Raw genomic sequence first — 17834 nt, forward strand, 5'->3', positions numbered from 1 at the left:
TTATTAGGCAAGGATGTTCTGGGAGGCTGGAACCTGCCTGTTCCCCCTCTGAGCACACTCTTCTCTGGGAAAGTCACAGCAAGGAGGGGAACTGGCAGTGCTGCTCCAGCGTCGGCACATGACGCAGCCTCTCTGTGCTCCAGATGGTGAATGAGATCTGCCTGAGTGTGCAGAAGCACGTCGACATCCTGAGCACCTGCACGGGGAGGGAGGTGGAGACCGACATCCTCTGCGCTGAGGAGGCCATCAGGAATGCCAACCTCTCTGTCAGCGTGAGTCCACTGCGTGGGAAACCCCCTCAGCTCACCCGGCGTCCATTCGGGATCGAAGCGGGGCATTGATTAGTTAATGACATCATTAACCAGCAGCCAGGGAATTCCAGAATGTCGATGCAACGGATGCACACCACTGAGCACTTGCAAACGTTAAAGAACAGCTGAGAATTTCTGAATTCCCTTCTAGAACAAAGATCAAAGTGTTCTTAGTCCCCTTGTCCCAGAGACACACAGCTATGCACACCCCCCACAGGGGTTACAACCCCCTTTTCCTCTGGCATCCCATGCTCACACGTCCCTCCTTGGGAGAGATGGGTGCTCCAGCTGTGAGCACACCCTGCAACCCACAGATGCCCACACTGGTGAGAAACCTCCCTGAATCCCTGAGGGTCCCTCCCTGCAGCACCTTCATCCTGCCCCAGCAATGAGAATGCTCCATCAGCCCATGACAAAATCCACTGTGTTGGCTTGGCAGCTCCTGGCTCTGTCAGACCTGGTTTGATCTTCTTGGTCTCGGTTCTCTCTCCCCACTGCACTTTTTCCACCTCCTCCTCTACTTATCTTCAAACCATCTCCTTTCCCCTTTTCCCCAACTCTCTGGCACCCGCCTGGTTACTTAATCTGGCAGAGATAGGATTTAAGAAGACAGTACTAACGTTGGAAAGGTGGTGAAAGGGTTGGGTAAGGATCTCCCCGATGCAGGTAGCAACGTAGTGGGGTGCAAGAGGGGAAGGAGAGTCAGTGGGTGGTGGGGAGAAATTGAGGGGACACAGGGATTCTGAGGGATGAGGATGCCCAAACCTGGCCCAGCAAAGCCAAAAGATGGCCAAACCTGGCCCAGCTGATGCAGGTGATGCTCTTCCATGGGGCAGCCATGGGCGCAGGGTGTGCATGGAAGTATGGGAAGGGAAGATGAGGTGACATGGGATGATCCACACCGTTTCTCTTCCAGATCCTGCCACTCTTGTATGAGGCAGGAAACACCCCGTACCAGAACGGCAAGCTGCAGCACAAGCTGGAGTGTCTCATGGAGGAAGCATCACAGACCTGCAGCCGGGAAATCCAGGTGGGCACCCATGGACAGCACGGGGTGTTCATCAGCCTTGCCCATAAGGATAAGGGGGATGGTGTCTACTGAAAATCATGTGAATCCTGATAGAAAAGACACTGAAACTTCCACTTTCCTCCCCAAACCTCAGGCAATCATGCAGGCGGTGCTGGACACAGCGCACGGCCTGTGCCCAGCTGTGGTGCAGAAGAGCGGGGTCAGGGACCAGCTGGTCAATGCCATGTCGGAGAGGATCTGCCTCCAGGACCACCTCAGCCTCAGCGCTGTCCTGGACCAGATGGTCACTGATGTCTTCAGCAAGCTGAAGTGGGTGATGTGCTGTTCTTCCTTCTCGCTCAGCCACTGGCACTGACCCATGAGGCCAGAGGAGCATTCTGGGGGCTCCCTACCAACTTCTCCTCTCCCCACACTGTGGTGATAGTGGTGTGCTGGGCCCTGCTGCTGTGTTTTTCCAGCTGTGGCTTTGCTTCCTGCACGAGCTTGGATCCAGTTTGGATCTGTCCCTGGGGTGCTAGGGAGACCCATGGGGTGATGTTCCTGTGGGCACACCCCTTTGGCTGGCAGAGGGAGTGCTGACCATCAGCAAGGGGATGCATTTGGCCTTCTCCATCCCAGCCAGTGCCTATCCCATTCCTGCTCTGGCAGCACAGACCCAGCGAGCTGCAGCACATGGGCATGTCCCAGGTGCCTCTCTGGGTGCCACAGCCAAGCATCCACCTCCTCAGCAAGGCTCTCCCTTGGGAGGTGGCCCCATGGCTTGCAGGGCTGGTGGGTGCTGGCCCTGAGAGCCGTCTTTCTGCTCCCAGTGAAATCAAGCTGTCCGTCACGGCCGCTGTGGCTGATTGCATTGTGGATGCCGTGCTGGGAGACCTGACCATCGCCCAGTACAAACTGGTGAGTGCTGGGGGCTGCCAGCACCTGTGGGAGGGGGATGTGGGGCTGGGATGCAGAATGGGGAGTCTGGGAACCCCAGCATTTTCCAGGTACCTGGGTGCCAATGCTGTGACCATGGATTTGCAGTCTGGGAAGCAGGGCAATTCCCACGCAGGCTGGTTTTCCTCCCAGGCAATCCTCTTCCCGTGCGGTCACAGCAACATCTGAGCAAAGTCCCAGTGCTGCTGCCGTGTGGTGGGGGCTGCTGGGGTGACGCCAGGCACTGGCCACTCCTGCAACAGGGCAGCTGCGCTGGGCTGGACGCAGGCTAATCAGGCCTAAATCCGCTCACAAATCCCAGCCGTGGGTAGGGAGCAGAGCAGCACAGAGCACAGAGGGCAGCCAAGCACGCTTCAGCCCCTGGGATAATTTAAGTGCTTCCTAATGGTTTTAGGCAGAGAGCCTCTCCAAGCAGGGGCTCGACCTCCTGGTGCTGCTGCCGGAGTCGGCTGAGGACGATGCCACCGCGCTGGCGAGGGGCAGGAATCCTCTGGACCTTGCTGCAGAGGAGGTAGGGTCCGGACCCGCTGCGGCCGCGTGATGCCTGCGGTATAACTGCCCTTTATCCGCCTTACCGGATGATGCCAGGCTTAACGCCGCGGCCTCTCCAGTGCACGCACCCCCCAGCACCCCCCAGAGCAGTGCTAAGGCAATTAGTGCTGGGAAATGGGACCATTAGCCTGCCAGGCCACGCTGCTGGCACCAGGAGCGTGTCCTTGTGGCAGCCCAGCTGCTTGTACCTTGTCCTACTGTTGCTGCTTTGGGACCTGGGATCCAGTGCCATGCATGGTCCTGGATGGGGAACTATCCAATCCAGCACCATGGGTAGTTTTGGAGCTGGGACAAGATGAGGAGGTGCATCCCTGGGAGCCTAGGGGTGAAGGAGGGATTGCAGCCATCACTGGGCAAAGCCTGGCTGGCTCCTGCTGCCGTGGGATACCTCTTGCCACAGCCAGCTTGTCCATGCTGGAGCTGCCACCGTGCCTCTCTCCCTGCAGTACAAGATGGCCCTGCGGAGGAGAAACAAGCATTTCAGGAGCATTCGGCCCACAGCAACTGTGAGAAGTAAGGTCACCGTGGAACTGTCCCTCTGCTGCGGCTCACTGTGGGCTGCGCTGCCTCCACGGGGCATGGCAGGGGCGGGGGCTCGCAGCGGCCACCTGGGGACCTCGCGGTCAGAGCCCCCCATGTTGATGCCACGGGCTGAGGGCAGCAGGATCTGGACTCTTCAGAGAGCCTCTCCCAGTGCTGTGATTGGGGTCTGTGGGGGATGCTCACCTTGACCTTGCTCTTGTGCTGGTTTTGGGTCTCAGCTGGCTCAGTGCCCTCGGGCAGAAGGGTAAATGCCCTGAACTCCCTCCCCACACAGCCAGGCAGGGGTGGGAGGTTTGTCTGTGACTGTGGGTGCCGTGACATCTCCCACAGCCATCCCAGGGTTCACCCTGGGCATAGACATCACCCACTCACCCACCACCCTCGGGGAGAAGATGTTGCGCGTGGGTTTCCCTTGCTGCTGGTGCTGCCCCCAGAGCCCTGCATGCCTGGGAGGGGGGTGAATCTCAGTGGGGGGCACAGACAATGAGCTGCTGATGGGTGGCTGTGCTTTGGCTAAAGCAGAGCTCGTGCAGACTCCAGCACCCAGCACCCCTGTGTCCCCAGGGGACCCCGATGTCCCTGAGCCCCGCAGCACCCTGCCGCCCATCCAGAGGGTACGTGGCGGGGTGAGGAGCTGCCTGCAGAGCAAAACGAGTGTGTTTGTGAGTGCTGCTGGCCGGGCCAGCGCTGGCAGGGCTCCTGCCGTACCACTGCCGCCTGCTGCAGGTCTCGGGGCTGGCTGCGGGGCTCGGTTCGGCCCCCGCCTGAGCATCCCCCCGCAATCCCCCCACAGCATCCCCTGCACGCAACCCTCCGGCGGCGGTGGCAGGATCCATCCCGGGCTGCGCCGCAAAGCCGCCACGCACGCTCCTGGCGGGCACGGCCGCGCTCTCCTCCCCGCGGCGGAGCCAGCGCCCCGCTGACCCTCCACGCGTGGGCGAAGGTGACGGCGTCGGTGATGATGATGGTGATGATGATGATGATGATGGGGAGGCCTGGCGAGGCCGGGTGTCAACAGGGACACTCTCGCCTCTCGTAGGTGTCTCGGAGCTGGAGCCGGCAGCGGGTCGAGACGCCAGCGGGCTCCGAGCTCACCGGGCGCCGCCGTCACTCAGCCCCGCCGCGCCGCCGGCACGCCCTGCCTCCACAAAGGATGCTGAGCCTGCGAGCGGCTCGCTCCCCGCCACGCAGCCTGCCACCGCCACCGGATTCCTTATGGACCTGCCGACCGCCGGCGAGAAGCTGGAGCATTGCACCAAAGCCAGGCCCCGGCCCAACCGCCGGCACAAGCAGCCGCCCAGCAAGCCGAATGTAAGGGGGGCACGGCTGCCGGGGGAGGTGGGGTGTATTCGGTGTGGTTTTCCCTTTTTTTTCCCCACTTGGGTGAATTATTGCGGTCAGTATTTGTTGCGAGGCAGGAAAATGAGATGCGCAAAGACGCGGCGGGTTTATTATTCTGCATTTCAGCTGCTGCCGGAGCCTCCTCCTCGGAGGGGGGCAGCCTGAAAGGATGGGCAAGGGGGCTGGGGGGAGGGGGGGCAAGGGGAATCATCCATCCTCTTTTCTGCTCCCCACTGGGAGATGCTGAGCGGTGGGAGCCAGGGGAGGAATGAAAAAACCTGCAGAGTTTGGGTGCAGAGGACCAGCGATGTGTTCGGCAATGGCTCCAGCTGCCTCCCTCCTCCTGAGCTCCATTTGCTCCCCTGTATCCAAAATCCATCATCCCTGAAGCACTGGCGGCCACCACAGCTCCCGGTGATGCTGGTGGGGCTCTGCCAGCCGTGATGAGGTGGGTCGTGCTCCCCCCATCCAACAGGCGACTGGATGGGGATCCTGCCTTTGCAACCCCCTTCCCAAAGGAAAAGTAACTTTTGGGTGCAGTCAGTGGCAAGTCCAGCTCCGTCACTGTCCCTGGGGCTGGATCCTGCTGGCATCACCTCATCCCCATGCCACCGTGATGCAGCTGGATCCTCTCACTTGCTGGAAAGCCCTGTCTTGAACGGCTGTGGTGATGCTTGCTTGGATCATGGTGGGATCAGGGCTGGCATGGGGCCGGAGGGGAGGCAGGAGCTGTGTCCCATGGGCAGGGTGGGTGCTGGAGGTTGGCAGGGCCAGGGGACCATCACCCTGCAGTGGGACAGGCACTCCTGGCACCCGGGGTGGGCCAAGGCTTGAGCAAGGACAGGCTTTGATGGATATGATGTGACAGGGAGAGCAGATCTCAGCTGGCTGGAACGGCTCCTGAGCAGCATCAATCCAGCCGTAATGAAAAGTCATTATGGATTGAAATGCCACCGATGGGGAAGCGCCTCCCTCTCATCGATAGGAAGCCACTGATGCGGTACCACATGCCAGGGAGAGGAAGGTGCCATGGGGGAAGGCTTGGCTGTGGCATGGGCCACTTTGTTATGGGGATAGAGCAGGTGGCTCTCATTCAGGCCGTGCGGGCACTCCAAGGTTGGACTTGAAGCATCTGAAGGATGCAGATGTGGGTCCCTGCAGGTCACCTGCTCCATCACCACGAGCAGCACAGGGGTCTGTTTCTTGGAGCTCAGGTGGAGGAAGCATCCCTGCCAAAGGCTTCTCCCACAGTTCGAGTGCCATACCTCAGCCACTGTGCTGGGCAAGGGGTTGGAAGGAGCCTGGGGCTGCCTGGAGCTCCCAGTGCTCAAGGGAGGGAGCAGGATCAGAGCTGGGATGCAGCTGATAGCACCATGGTTTGGCTTTAATGCTGGGAATGAGATGGAGGGTGCCAGCACCCATCCTGCAGGGGCACCCACTTGTTCATGCCCAGGGGTGGGTGACACATCTTCGTGCCTGGGGGCACCTTTGCCCCGTGCTGGGCTGACAGCAACTGCCACTCACAGGTGCAGCCCGTGGCCTGCGAGAACAGCGAGGACAGGAGCATCACCCGCGTGGACGAGGGGCTGGAGGACTTCTTTGCCAAGAGGCTCATCACAGAAACACTGCCGTAAGCCTGGGGGAGCTCAGGGCCCCTCACCTGCCCAGCACACACCCGTCCCCGGGGTTTCAGCAGCCTCCCTGCAAACGCTGCTGGTCCCAGTGTGAAAGGGATGCTGGGGAAAGCAGCACACCCAGGGATATCACCAAGGGCAAAGCTGGGGGAAGAGGAATGGGATGGCAGCCATGGTGTGCAGGATGTGGCCATGTAGTCTGTTCTGCAGCAGGGAGGCAATGATGCAGCACCCATGGGAGCCATGCTGGGAATGGGTGCCCTGGCCAGGACATTGCCATCTCAGGTGGTGTGTCCAGGGTCTGGATTCATCCCTTTCAGGTGGGCAGGGAGAAAAAACTGATCCCTTACCTCTTGGCAACCTGGAGCTCACCTTTTCCAATGCTTCATCTCTCCCCAGCCCCACGACTCCAGAGATCTGCCCGGGATCAGCCCCTATGGCTCCCTCTGGCTCCCGCACCCTCAAGAAGAAAATCGGGAATTTTTTTGCCTTCAAGAAACCCAAATCCAGCCGGGGCTCGAGGTGTGAGAAGGAGCCCGAGGGTGGTCCCACCGCCCCCAGGAGCAGGCGCTCGATGCTCAGTGACATTTTACGAGCCCCCAGCAAGGCGGGCGAGTCAGGGAAGCCCCTGAGTAAATCGGAGGAGGGGGGGCTCTCTGCTGAGCCCCACACAGAGCCTGAGCACTGCCAGACCCCTGACTCTGCCCGAAGGATCCGCCCCAAGTACTCTCGGGAGGGCAAATCCCAGTCGCTCATCTTGCTGTCTGGGGAGGACGAGGATGCGCTGGGGGTCAGGCACGACAAGGTAAGCACTGTCACAGTCACCAAGCCACCTCTGCTGTTCAGCTCGCCTGGTGGGTGCTGTTCCTACCCTGGATGCTGGTGGGGTTACCAGGGGGTGCGGGGACACTGGAGTGATGTCTGGGGATATCCCCACTGGGTCGTGTCCATGTCACCATCTCCTGGCAGCATGCCTGGGGTTGGGAATATGGGTGCCCTGCAGGCAGGAGTGTGGGTGCCATAGGTGCTGTGGTGGGTCCATGTTCCTGGCAGGGCTGTGTCTCTCCTGCAGAAGAGGCACCTGGAGAAGAGCGAGGGGGAGTTGTCCAGCTCCTTCGAGCAGCGCGTGCAGGTCATGCTCCATCGCATCGGCGTCACCAAGGGCCCGGCCGCTGAGAGCAAGAAGCAGCAGGTGGGGACTGGCTCCATTTTTGGGATGGACCCTGCACCTCCAGGGTGGTAGGAGATGGTGGTCCAGAGTGGGGGACATCTCCCTGCTGTGACTGGCAGCACCTGGCTCTGTGCTGCCACTGCCCATGGCCTCTGCCCTGTCACCTAACCCTCTGCAAGGGGTGGATTCCTGTGCACTGCATGGTGTCTGTCAGTCTGTCCCTCCTTTCCCCGCATGCACCCATCCCCTGCAGCCACCTCAGAGCCTGGCAGAAGCACTCTGCCCTCTGCACCCATCATCTCTGTGGGCGCTGCCTCCCTGACACCCCCTCACCAGTTTTTTTTCCCCTTGCAGAGCAAAGACAGCGAGATCAAGAAAGCCGGCTCAGATGGTGAGGGGCTGCGCCCTCCCCACCGTGACCCCTGCCCAGCTGGGCACCCATGGGTGGCCATGGGCAGGCCCCCGTGGACTCCCAGCTGTGGGTCCCACTACATCTTCCCCCTGCTGGGTGCTGGTGGCACTGGGCAGACCCCAGCTCACTGATGCTGACCAGTGGCTCGTGCTTGCAGGGGACATTGTGGACAGCTCTGCAGACTCCCCCCGCTCCCTGAAGGCCCGCACACACTCTGTGTCCACAGGTAGGTCAGCAGTGCATGCTGGGGGTCACAGCAGCCCCTGGGACAGAGGGCTTTATCCCCTCTCCTAGCACCAAGCATGGGGAATGGAGCTAACAGGGACTGGTGGGCACAGGCACATGGGCAGAATTCCACCCTCAAGAGGGTGCCCATCCCTGGTGATGGCGGATGGACACCCAGCCCATTGCCCAGTCCCTGGACTGGCTGCAGGCTGGTTTCCAGCACCAAGAACCATTCCCTGGGGCTGTCACTTCTGGACACCCACAGCTCCATCCTGCCTGCCCCACAGACGCACCCTTCCGCAGCCTGGCCGCCACGATGGAGCCCAGCACTGAGTCCCGGCCAGCCTGGAAAGCCCTGGGAAGGCAGCTGCCCACTGAGCCACCGGCCACCAGCTCCGACCAGCCCCGGCGCTCCTTCACCCTAGCAGAGCCCAGCGGGCTGCCGGAGCCCGGGGGCTGGGAGGGCTGGAGCAGCAGCCTGCCACGGCTGGGCAAGAACGTGCCGGCGGCGCTGCCGCGGAGGGTCAGCCATGGTGGGGAGGTGGGTGCTGGCACCCTGCCCACACCACCCAATACTGAAGGTAGGGATGCTGCCCATGGGTGCCTCATTCCACTGCTGGCCTGTTCTTGGAGCCCTTGGGAATGGAGGGCAGCAAGGAGCCAAGCATACGGCGCCGGGTGCTGATGGGGTCTGCCAATGGGGGTGCTGTGGGCTCCCCTCCAATGGCACCTCCCCATTGCTTTTCCAGACAACCGGCTGATGGCACGGCTGGCAGCGCCACGGGGGACCGGCCGCCGAGCGTTGTCCGTCCATGAGGAGCAGCTCAGGGAGCCCGAGTGCCCGGCAGAGCTGGGAAGTAAGTTGGGTCTGAAGTGGGACCCCACCCCCTCCTTGCACCCAACACCAGCAGAGGTGGGTGGTGGAGTTCCATGTGCATGGTGATGGTCCCTGTCCCAGCTGGTGGGTGATAGACAATGGCACTGCTGCACTGAGAAGTTCCCAAAGGGAATTTGGCATTGGGATCAGTTCCAGCAGGAGCCAGGCCACTATGCCCCACCCTAACATGGAGCTGGGCTGTGTTTCCCCCAGTGGGCACTGTTCCCCTGCGCCTGCGGCGTTCGCCTGTGCTCAGGCACAGGACCAAGCACGAGTCCCTCTCAGAGATGGAGGGTGAGCCCGGACCAACCTCGGATGCTAAAGGTGAGATGGTCCCCTCCCTGCTAAAGCAGGTATTGGGGTACCAAGGGTTCCCCCATGTTTACACCAGCACCTGTGACCTCTGTAGGTGCCACGCCGCAGGACTGGCCCCGTGCCGGGCTGGAGGAGCCGCAGGCTGGCACAGGCACTGAGGGTGAGCAGCCACAAGCCCTGGCACAAACTGTTGCGAATGCACAAGACTCAGCTGCCGTAGACCAAAGACGCCCAGTGCCGGGCCGAGAGGAGCCAGCCCTGGGACAGTGAAGCCCCTGCATGTCACCACGCTGTTCCCAATAAAACCCTGCAAGCAAGTGCGCCGTGCCGGGGTGCTTGGCAGCTGGGGTGCGGAGAGGGTACACGGGGCACCGGGCTGGCGTGGATGTGCCAATGATGGCATCGCCCAGTTCTCGCCATGGGGACAGCCGGGCCACCAGCATCGCCCAGGATGCCCAGGGACTGTCAGAGCCTGCAGGATGCATCCAGTGGTGTTGTGGTCCCCAATGCCCTCTGTCGCTGTGGGCTGCAGCGGGGGAGCCGGTGATTTTAGGCAGCCAGCTATTTTTAGGAAGCGTTCCCAAGGCACTTTCACCACTCCAGCTCCTGACCCCATGGGGTATCGCTCTCTCCAGCCCCCGCCAGACGCAGGCTTCCATCAGCGGGACCACGACCCACCGCCTTCCAGCACGCAGCTCCATCCCCGCAGCTCCCTGACAGCACCAGCGTGATCCTGACACCCCAGTGGCTTTCTCCTGTGCTGCCCTCTGCTCCGGACCAAACGCATTCCTTACACGGATGTTTACGACAAACCAAGATGCTTGTTTTGTTTTGTTTTGTTTTTTTTTCTTTTTTTTTTTTTTAATACAAGAGCTGTGTATTTAAAAAATATACAACTTTTATTTTTAATTTCTACAGCATAACCCTGCAGGATTATTTTTTGTAACAAACAGTGCAGGACCCTACCTAAACTATTCAATAAACCATCCAAGCTCCTGGGGTACCTTTGGAGCACGATCAGGTCATGGGGCCTCTGCCATCGCTACTATGGTGGCACTGGATCACCTCTTGTCCCCACCTGCTGGGCCAAGGCATTTGGAAAGGATGAAGAGGTGGGAGAGGGATGCTGGCTCACATACAGGCTTTCCTGAATGAATGCTTTTCTCCCCTCTTGGCACTGAGGGTATTGGCTTTCAACAGGTCATGTGCCACCACCCCTGGAACCAGGGTTTCTGCAGCCAGGCCAGCCCACTCAGCAGTCCCCTGGGGCACAGAGGTTCTGGTGTCTCCACATCCCTCCCCCAACCACTCTTCCCAGTGTTTTGACAGACCCATTGAAGAAACAAAGGAATGAAAGATGAGCTGGGCTCAGGAATCCTCCTCCTCAGTCAGTATCCAGCATGCCCACTTCAGCATTGCCTCTGAGATCCTGAGAAACCAGACAGGAGGAGCCAGGGTGAGAAGAGACCCAGCTGTGGACACACCACTGGGGCAGCTGGTGACAAGGGGTAAGGCAGAGGTTGGGGACTCACTGTAGGGATGTGAGTTCCACTGCAGGGACAAGGGACAGCCAGAGTGCATGGCTGATATGGCACTGACCTGATAGATTGTATCTGCTGGCAGAGCTCAGGGCTCGGTGCCTCATATTGGTACTGAGATGGTCTCTCCACGTACTGCAAAAGCAAAGGGGTGAGATGGGTCTGCCCCAGCCACAGCACCCAGAGTGCTGCCCCACACAGCCTGAGAGCCCAACAACCCCAGGAAAATCCCTAGGATTGAGGTGTCTCTCCCTCTGTTCTTTTGATCTTCCTTTACCCAGATAGCTTGGAAGATGCTCCCGCAATTGTTTGTTCCCACCCAGCTCAGGCTAAACCACATCTTCACCATCCCTGGAGGGATTTAATGGCGTGTGGATGTGGCAGTTCGGGCTACGGTTCAGTGGTGGGCTTGGCAGTGCTGGGGAATGGTTGGACTTCCATCTCATGAGGTCTTTTCCAGCCTAAGTGATTACATGATTGCCTCATGACTCCCTCAGTGTTCCCAGATCCTCCACCATCTACACTGACACCTGCATTCAACTTCCCATCCCCACCAGCTTGGTGAGGAAAGATCCTGAGGATGGACACCAGCAGTGTGGGCACAGAGAGCCTCCCCAGGCACCCCCCAGCCCTCAGGGGACCTCACCAGCTGCTTCACATTTACCGGCTCTGGAGCTCTGTGCTGCTCCAGTGTGGAGCTGGGCCCAGCTCTCGCAGGGGATGCTTGCTCTTCCTCCTCCTCCTCCGCTTCCTCCTCCTCCTCAAGCTCCTTTCTACGCCTCTGCGGCCCGGTCTCCTTTCTGCTCTTCTTTGCACCCTGCGGGCTCGTGAGCTCCGATCTGCTGCCTGTGCCTCTCCCCCTGCCCTTAGAGGTGCTTGGGCGATGCTGCTGCCCACTGGAGGCCTGCTCATCTTCCTCCATCAGCTTCCTCTTGGCACCCACAGACTCTCCTCCTTTTGTCCTGGCGTGAGCCAGTCCAGGCTTCAACGCATGTGGAGAGGAAGCTGTGCCACTGGAGCAGGCCTGCTCCCTGCGAGGCATCCTGTCAGGTGGGGACTGCAGGCTGCTGCTGGGCAAGACTGGGAAAACTGGAGAAAGAGTGGGCAGGGTGGCCTGAGAGCCCCTCGATCCTTGCACGCCTTGGTCAGTGCACAGGGTATCCCAGGCTGCCTCTGCAGCTGGTGCCGCCTCACTGGTGCTGATCTCCACCAGACTGGGATTGCTGTAGGGGCAGAGCAGGGAGGGAGAGGAGGTCTGCACTGGCTCTCCCTGAGGCAAATGCTCAGGAGAGCCCTGGCTATACACTTCCAACAGGTCAGTGGTGTTGCTGTCAGCAGCCACATCTTTCTGGGTCTTCATGGGAGGGTCAGATTGAAAGGTCTTGTCTAGTAAGAGGAAAAGCACTGTTAGTTTGAGCAGGCAGCTGGTGGTGGGACCTGCCCTGGCACACAGGAAGTGTGTCAGGGATGTAATGATGCAGGTACAGGGCAATGGGAACACCACAGCACTGCTTTATGGCCAGGGAAAATCAAGCCAGCATCCAGGATGAGCTACACCCAATGAGAAGAGAGGAGCTGTCTCCTGCCAGGAAGACAGGCTGGATGCCCTGAGACATGGGGACTCACCATCTGAAGAGCTTGGGGTCAAAGACAATGAGGGCATCCTGTTCCAGGGGTTGTCCAGGGATCCCTCCAAGCTATCCGACAAGGTTGGTGATGCGGCACCTGCAGTGAAGAAGCCCGAGGGTTGATTTTGGCAAAGAAAGTAGCTGCCCATTCTCTGTGGCTCCTCTGTACACAAGGTCTCAGAGGAAGACAGCTCCTGAGGGGAGCTCTGCAGCCCTTTCCAGCCCAAAATGTGGTGTGTTCCAGTCAGACCCTTTCCAAGATCTCATTCAGCAGGCCATGGACAGGCAGACACTGCCCAGAGAGGGCATACCAGGCAGGTATGAAGAAGGCCTTCTCCTGCACCCTGCACTATCCAGGACAGCTCCTCCCTTCAGCTCCTCCTCTACACGGAGCTTCTGCAGGTACTTCTGCAGCAAAGCTTGGTGACACCAAGCCCTGTAAGGAGACACAAACCCATCCTGGTGCTGAGCCAGAGCCAGTGAGGAGCCCACACTAGGGCAGGAGACTGATGCTCAGTGATGGCATCAAAATGACTTCTTGTGCTCCCAGCACAACGAACCAGAGCCTAAGGAAGCTGCAGGAATGGGATCATTCCCTGCCTGCTCTAGGTCTCCCAAAGACCTGGCCATGCCAGTACCTCCTCCACTCAATCCAAGGAGATGGGCTGAGCCAACTGTAGAGGAAACTAAAGGCTGGATGGGATCTGGAGCATTCATAGGAGGCCATGAGGACGATCCAAGGGCTGGAGTACCTCTGCTATGGAGACAGGCTGAGAGAGTTGGGGTTATTAATCTTGGAGAACAGAAAGCTCCAGAGAGACCTTAGAGAACCTTCCATCTAAAGAGGCTCCAAGAGGGCTGGAGAAGGACTTTGGAAATGGGCATGGAGTGCCAGGACAAAGGGGAATGGCTCCACACTGCCAGAGGCCAGGGTTAGATTAGATATTTGGAGGAAATTCTTCCCTCTGAGGGTGGGGAGGCCTCAGGTTGACCAGTGAAGCTGTGGCTGCCCCAGCCCTGGAAATGTTCCAGGCTAAGATGGACAGGGCTTGGAGCAACCTGATCTAGTGGAAGGTGTCCCTGCTCATGGCAGGGATTAGAGCTAGATAGTCTTTAAGGTCCCTGCCAACACAAATTATTCTAGGATCTGGAGGTCCCACTACTCACAGCTGGTTTGGGATACAACACTTGGGTCTCCTGGCACTGTCCTGTCATCCCTGTTCTTTCCAGGAGCTGTTTGGCTTGTATCTGCAATGAAAAGGGCACTGTTGGTCATAGCCCCAGCATGAGGCACACCCAGAGCAAAGGAAATATTCTCCCCACCCTAGGGAGCCCCTCATTTCACATGCCTGGGTGCTGCACTGCCCACCTGTGTACCCTGCAGATGCTGCCTCAGAAGAATCACAAACAACTGCCTCCTCCTCAGGAGGGATCACCAGGGCTCTGACTGGGACCATGAAAACATCCTCACCGCGCTGAAATGAGACACGGGACAGGGCTTTGCTGCGCAGTCCCTCTCCAGATGCAGGAGCCCACCTGTACCTGCCAGCCCAGCACCATCTCCCTCCCCAGCAAACCTCCAGCTCTGCCCACCGTCCTTCCCCTTTCTTCTCCCATCCCCCCAGAGCACCCCAAGCTGTCACAGCCCCGGCTCAGCTGGTCCCAGCAGACAGAACTGACCTCCTTCCTGCGCTCTGCCTCCCACTGGGTGATGGGAACCTCATCCTCCACTGTCACTGGCTTCTCCTTGGATTTCCATAAATCCAAGCATTCCTCGGCATTTTCCTTTAAAATCTCCAGCTGGTTCTGTCCTATGGCATCAATCAGCTGAGAGACGGAGGGCTCTGGAGCAAGAACACACAGACATCAGTGGAGGAGACAGGTGAACTCAGGCAAGCCTCACTTGCAAACACTTTTACTCTGCTGCATGACTTGGTGACTGTCGTGACACTGAAAACTGTGGGAATACCCGAAGTTCTGCATTTCCTTTGCTTCTAGAAACTATCTTTCCTTTCTCCACACCCTAACACGGACCAAGCTGAGGAAACCCAGGGCCCCTCCCCCCCACGCTGCCAGACCATGGCATGCCCCCCCACAACCCTTTACCTGAGCTGGGAGCATTCCTCACAGCGAGATTCCTCCTGTAATGACCAAAGAGAAGACAAAGCCAGGTTAGGGCTGGGGCATACGCATCTCTTGGTTGCAGATCAAGCACCCTGGCTTGGAAGAAGCAGCTTGTGAAAGGAGTGGACCCCCCACTGGGTGCTGATCTGGCCACTGGCCTATGCTCAGTATCCCACGAATAGCCATCAGGGAGCCTCACTCCTGGAGATGGACTGATGAAAGGCCCTGAGGATCTCCAAACCTGGATCTCCAAGGGTGAAGAATGAGCTGTGCAGGGCTCACCCATGCAGCCGTGCTGCCCACCGCTGGCAGCAACAAGCTCCTCACAGGTGTTTCCTCCTAGCTCAGAGGAAGAGACTGGAGATGTGTCACCACAATCTCATTTTTCATGGTCTACTCAACTCTGTCATGTTCTGGGGCAGGGAGTCACACAGGTTAACCAGGAGCTGCTATAACCTGTGCCAACCCTTGCCAGCCTGCTCTAATTCCAGTCTGAGGTTGCACACTCTCATCAGGATGTCTGGATACATCCCTCAGCCCCACACTTACAGCCAGAGCTCCTTTATCTTCTTCACCACAGCGGGGTCTTGGTTCCTGCAGCAAGAGAGAAGCCAGTTACTGATTCCCTCCAAATCCCCACCTTCCTTCTCCCTTGCCATGGAGACAATCCCTCTTTCAAAAGGTCCCCGCCACAAGCAGGTCACATCAGGACTCCCAGGGTCAGCGCTGCTGTGGGAAGATGAGGAAGCGCCCTGAGCAGAGCCCCCACCCACCCATCCCAGGGGCCATACCCGTCAGATGATTCCATCCTCTGCCTCTGCATGGGCAGCACGATGAACTGCTGGGCCGTGAGGTAAAACTCGCAGTCTTCCTGTGGGGAGGACAGAGCCCGTAAGGCACCTCTGAGTCCCACCTCTGCCCCGCCTTCCCTGGGGCCAGCCAGCACTCCCACACTCACCCCAGCTCTGCCACCAACCCTCCAGTCTAAGAGAAGGTCCCCTCAAAAAGGAAAACCCCCCTTCAAAAGGGAGTTTGTATCTTCCTGTGTCAGCTGATGGCTCTGCTAGGGTGGGGCAGCCCAAGGGAGTCTGTGGGGACACCTCTTGACCCCTGCAAGGGGACAGTGGGCAGCTCTGCCACCAGCCCAAGCAAGCCTTCTGCAGCTGCCCAACACGCAGTGGTGACAGCCAGGTGACCCTGGAGATGCACCCCATCCCCAGCAAGGGCTCACCCCTGCCCAGGTCAGCTGCCACAGACCCCACAGGAGCTGCAGATGAAGATGAAAGGCCACCCATTACCTGCCTTCAGCTCCTGGCAGCAGCTGGAAGCAGGCAAGAGTGCAGGAAGCACAGCAAGGTGAAGAAACAGGCTGCTTCCACTCCTCAGAGCACTTACCAGCCTGGCCTCGTCCTGAAAACACACCGTGTACTTCTGCAGGACGATAATTCTGCAATTAAGGCTGGAAAGCCTGAGCTGCAGGTGGGCGCTGGAAAAGGAGCAGAGCAGGAATGCCTTGAAGAGCGGAGCTGGACCCCTCCCAACACACAGTGGGGCTCCCACAACAGCTCTGCCAACCACACCGGGCCATTCTGGAACATGTCTCAGCCTGAGCAGCGGGGGCCAAGGGCTCCTTATTCCTCAGTAATTCCTGCCTAAGAGCAGCTTCTTCCTGCTGCTGCTACCAGCACCCCACCAGTTTAAGGGTGTCCAAATGGGGAAATGGAGGAGAGCACTGAAGGAGCAGCCCAGGCTCCCATGGTTAATGCTCTGGCTCCTTTCACAAAACCCAAGGGCTCTACAGTCCTTTTTAATGGCATCACAGCTTCTGCCATGGATCCCTGCCCATCCCAACCAGCGGACACCAGAACAAGGGCATTCCAGCTTTCCTCTCTTAGCAGCTCTTTCCCACCAACTTCCCACCCTGAGGTTGCTTTAGCTTAACACAACCTGAAACAAGACCAGGCAGGAGCCCCAGCTCCTCACAGCAGCTGTGGAGAACTGCTGTCCCAGCCATGCCAAGCCACGGTGGAACCCACTTTTCCTCTGCCTGCAGAGCTTCAGGTGTAATGACCACACGGATGTAGCAGGATCCATCAGAGACCTGCACGACAGCATCTTGGAGGACCCCAGGCTGGTCAGGAGCAGTTGTGTCACTCAAGACCTGTCAAGAGATTGGAGAGGGGAAAAAAAGAACTCTTATTTGTAGACCTGGAACAAGCCTCACCGAAAAAGTGGTCAAGACACCAAGCTCTTCCTTCTCAAAAAAAAATTAGAAGCAGAGACATTGAGGAGGAAGAGTTGCACATCCACAGCCACCGAACTGTGGATTCCCAGAATTTAGATTTCAAAGGCTGCCAGAGCACTTTGGGACAGTCCCTCTGGGTACCTACCCGCACCACCTGCCCAGCCAGGAAATTCTCACGCTCATCCAGTTGCTCGTAATTCACCAAGAGGTCAGCAATCCACGGCTCCAGGACGTAGAGTTTGGGAGAAGCCACATTCTTGTCCACACACACAAGACTACATGAGAAGAGACAAGACACCAAGCCATAAGCAGTGCTCCACTATCCTGGGGAGGGTTTTGCACCCCAAGCACAGCCACAAACCCAGGAGATTGCTCAAATCCACCCAAAGCACCCACTTCTCTGCAAGGACCCATCCTAAGGGCATTGTGTTGAGGAAGCCACGCTGCTGGGGGCACACAGGTCCTGCTGCATCCTGCTCGGACAGTGGAGGGGGACACTCGCAGCTCTGGAGTGTGTTCGGCCTTCTGCAAGTCTCCCACACAGGACAGGACATTTATTTCTACCTCTTTCCATATGGTTTATTATCACCCAATAACTATTTTCCTGGGACCAAATCTTAACTATAAGTCTCTAAACTGTGAAAGGAGGAAGAACTGGGGACAGGCAGGGGCTGGAACAGGTTGGGGATGGGGACAGACGGGGGATGGGGACAGGCAGGGGATGGGAACAGGCAGGGGATGGGGACAGGCAGGGGATGGGGACAGGCAGGGGATGGGGACAGGCAGAGGCGGGGCCAGGCGGGGGATGAGGACAGGCGGGCCTGGGCCAGGCGGGGGCTGAGAGCAGGCAGGGCTGACCCCCCTCCCGGCCCCCCTCACCGCTCCCCCGCCGCCAGCCCCGGGCTCGCCCCGCCCGGCGGAGCGGCCGCCGCCGCCATGGCCGCGGGGCCCG

The 17834-nt window shown here is 58.9% G+C and overlaps 2 protein-coding genes across 5 annotated transcripts in view; one reads left to right on the forward strand and one right to left on the reverse strand.

Moving 5' to 3' along the window:
- Positions 1-10372, forward strand: part of CARMIL2 (capping protein regulator and myosin 1 linker 2) — a 22916-nt gene extending 12544 nt beyond the window's left edge. Inside the window, exons 25-41 of one of the 4 annotated variants that reach the window (XM_048316687.1) lie at positions 144-272; positions 1228-1341; positions 1475-1650; positions 2151-2238; positions 2672-2788; positions 3276-3342; positions 4166-4315; positions 4412-4683; positions 6240-6343; positions 6747-7152; positions 7420-7539; positions 7873-7909; positions 8088-8156; positions 8443-8736; positions 8905-9012; positions 9246-9356; positions 9442-10372. In XM_048316687.1, the coding sequence (XP_048172644.1) occupies positions 144-272; positions 1228-1341; positions 1475-1650; positions 2151-2238; positions 2672-2788; positions 3276-3342; positions 4166-4315; positions 4412-4683; positions 6240-6343; positions 6747-7152; positions 7420-7539; positions 7873-7909; positions 8088-8156; positions 8443-8736; positions 8905-9012; positions 9246-9356; positions 9442-9617 (2538 nt within the window). In that variant the 3' untranslated portion in view covers positions 9618-10372. Of the gene's footprint in view, positions 1-143; positions 273-1227; positions 1342-1474; positions 1651-2150; positions 2239-2671; positions 2789-3275; positions 3343-4165; positions 4684-6239; positions 6344-6746; positions 7153-7419; positions 7540-7872; positions 7910-8087; positions 8157-8442; positions 8737-8904; positions 9013-9245; positions 9357-9441 lie in introns of all 4 variants that reach the window. The other 3 variants (XM_048316686.1, XM_048316688.1, XM_048316689.1) reach the window with 3 other exon arrangements.
- LOC125332328 lies at positions 10228-17820 on the reverse strand. Its single transcript, XM_048317094.1, has 15 exons — positions 17762-17820; positions 17028-17157; positions 16674-16798; positions 16033-16123; positions 15429-15508; positions 15187-15231; positions 14620-14654; positions 14194-14357; positions 13883-13988; positions 13681-13761; positions 13152-13283; positions 12512-12610; positions 11550-12271; positions 10947-11020; positions 10228-10776 (listed from the first exon to the last, which is right to left on the reverse strand). The coding sequence occupies exons 1-15, from the start codon at positions 17818-17820 to the stop codon at positions 10716-10718; spliced, it is 2004 nt and encodes a 667-aa protein (XP_048173051.1). The 3' UTR covers positions 10228-10715.
- Between the last annotated feature and the right edge of the window lie 14 nt (positions 17821-17834).

Source organism: Corvus hawaiiensis, chromosome 12 (assembly GCF_020740725.1).
Source record: "Corvus hawaiiensis isolate bCorHaw1 chromosome 12, bCorHaw1.pri.cur, whole genome shotgun sequence".
In the NCBI taxonomy this organism is placed as follows: Eukaryota; Metazoa; Chordata; class Aves; order Passeriformes; family Corvidae; genus Corvus; species Corvus hawaiiensis.

Coding starts and splice junctions, on each gene's coding strand:
- LOC125332328 (XM_048317094.1), bottom strand. CDS start 17,820: ATGGCGGCGGCGGCCGCTCCGCCGGGCGGGGCGAGCCCGGGGCTGGCG. Junction 14,358..14,619: donor GAGGAATGCTCCCAGCTCAG/GTAAAGGGTTGT, acceptor TTCTTGCTCCAG/AGCCCTCCGTCTCTCAGCTG. Junction 12,611..13,151: donor CCTTGGATTGAGTGGAGGAG/GTACTGGCATGG, acceptor TCTTCACTGCAG/GTGCCGCATCACCAACCTTG.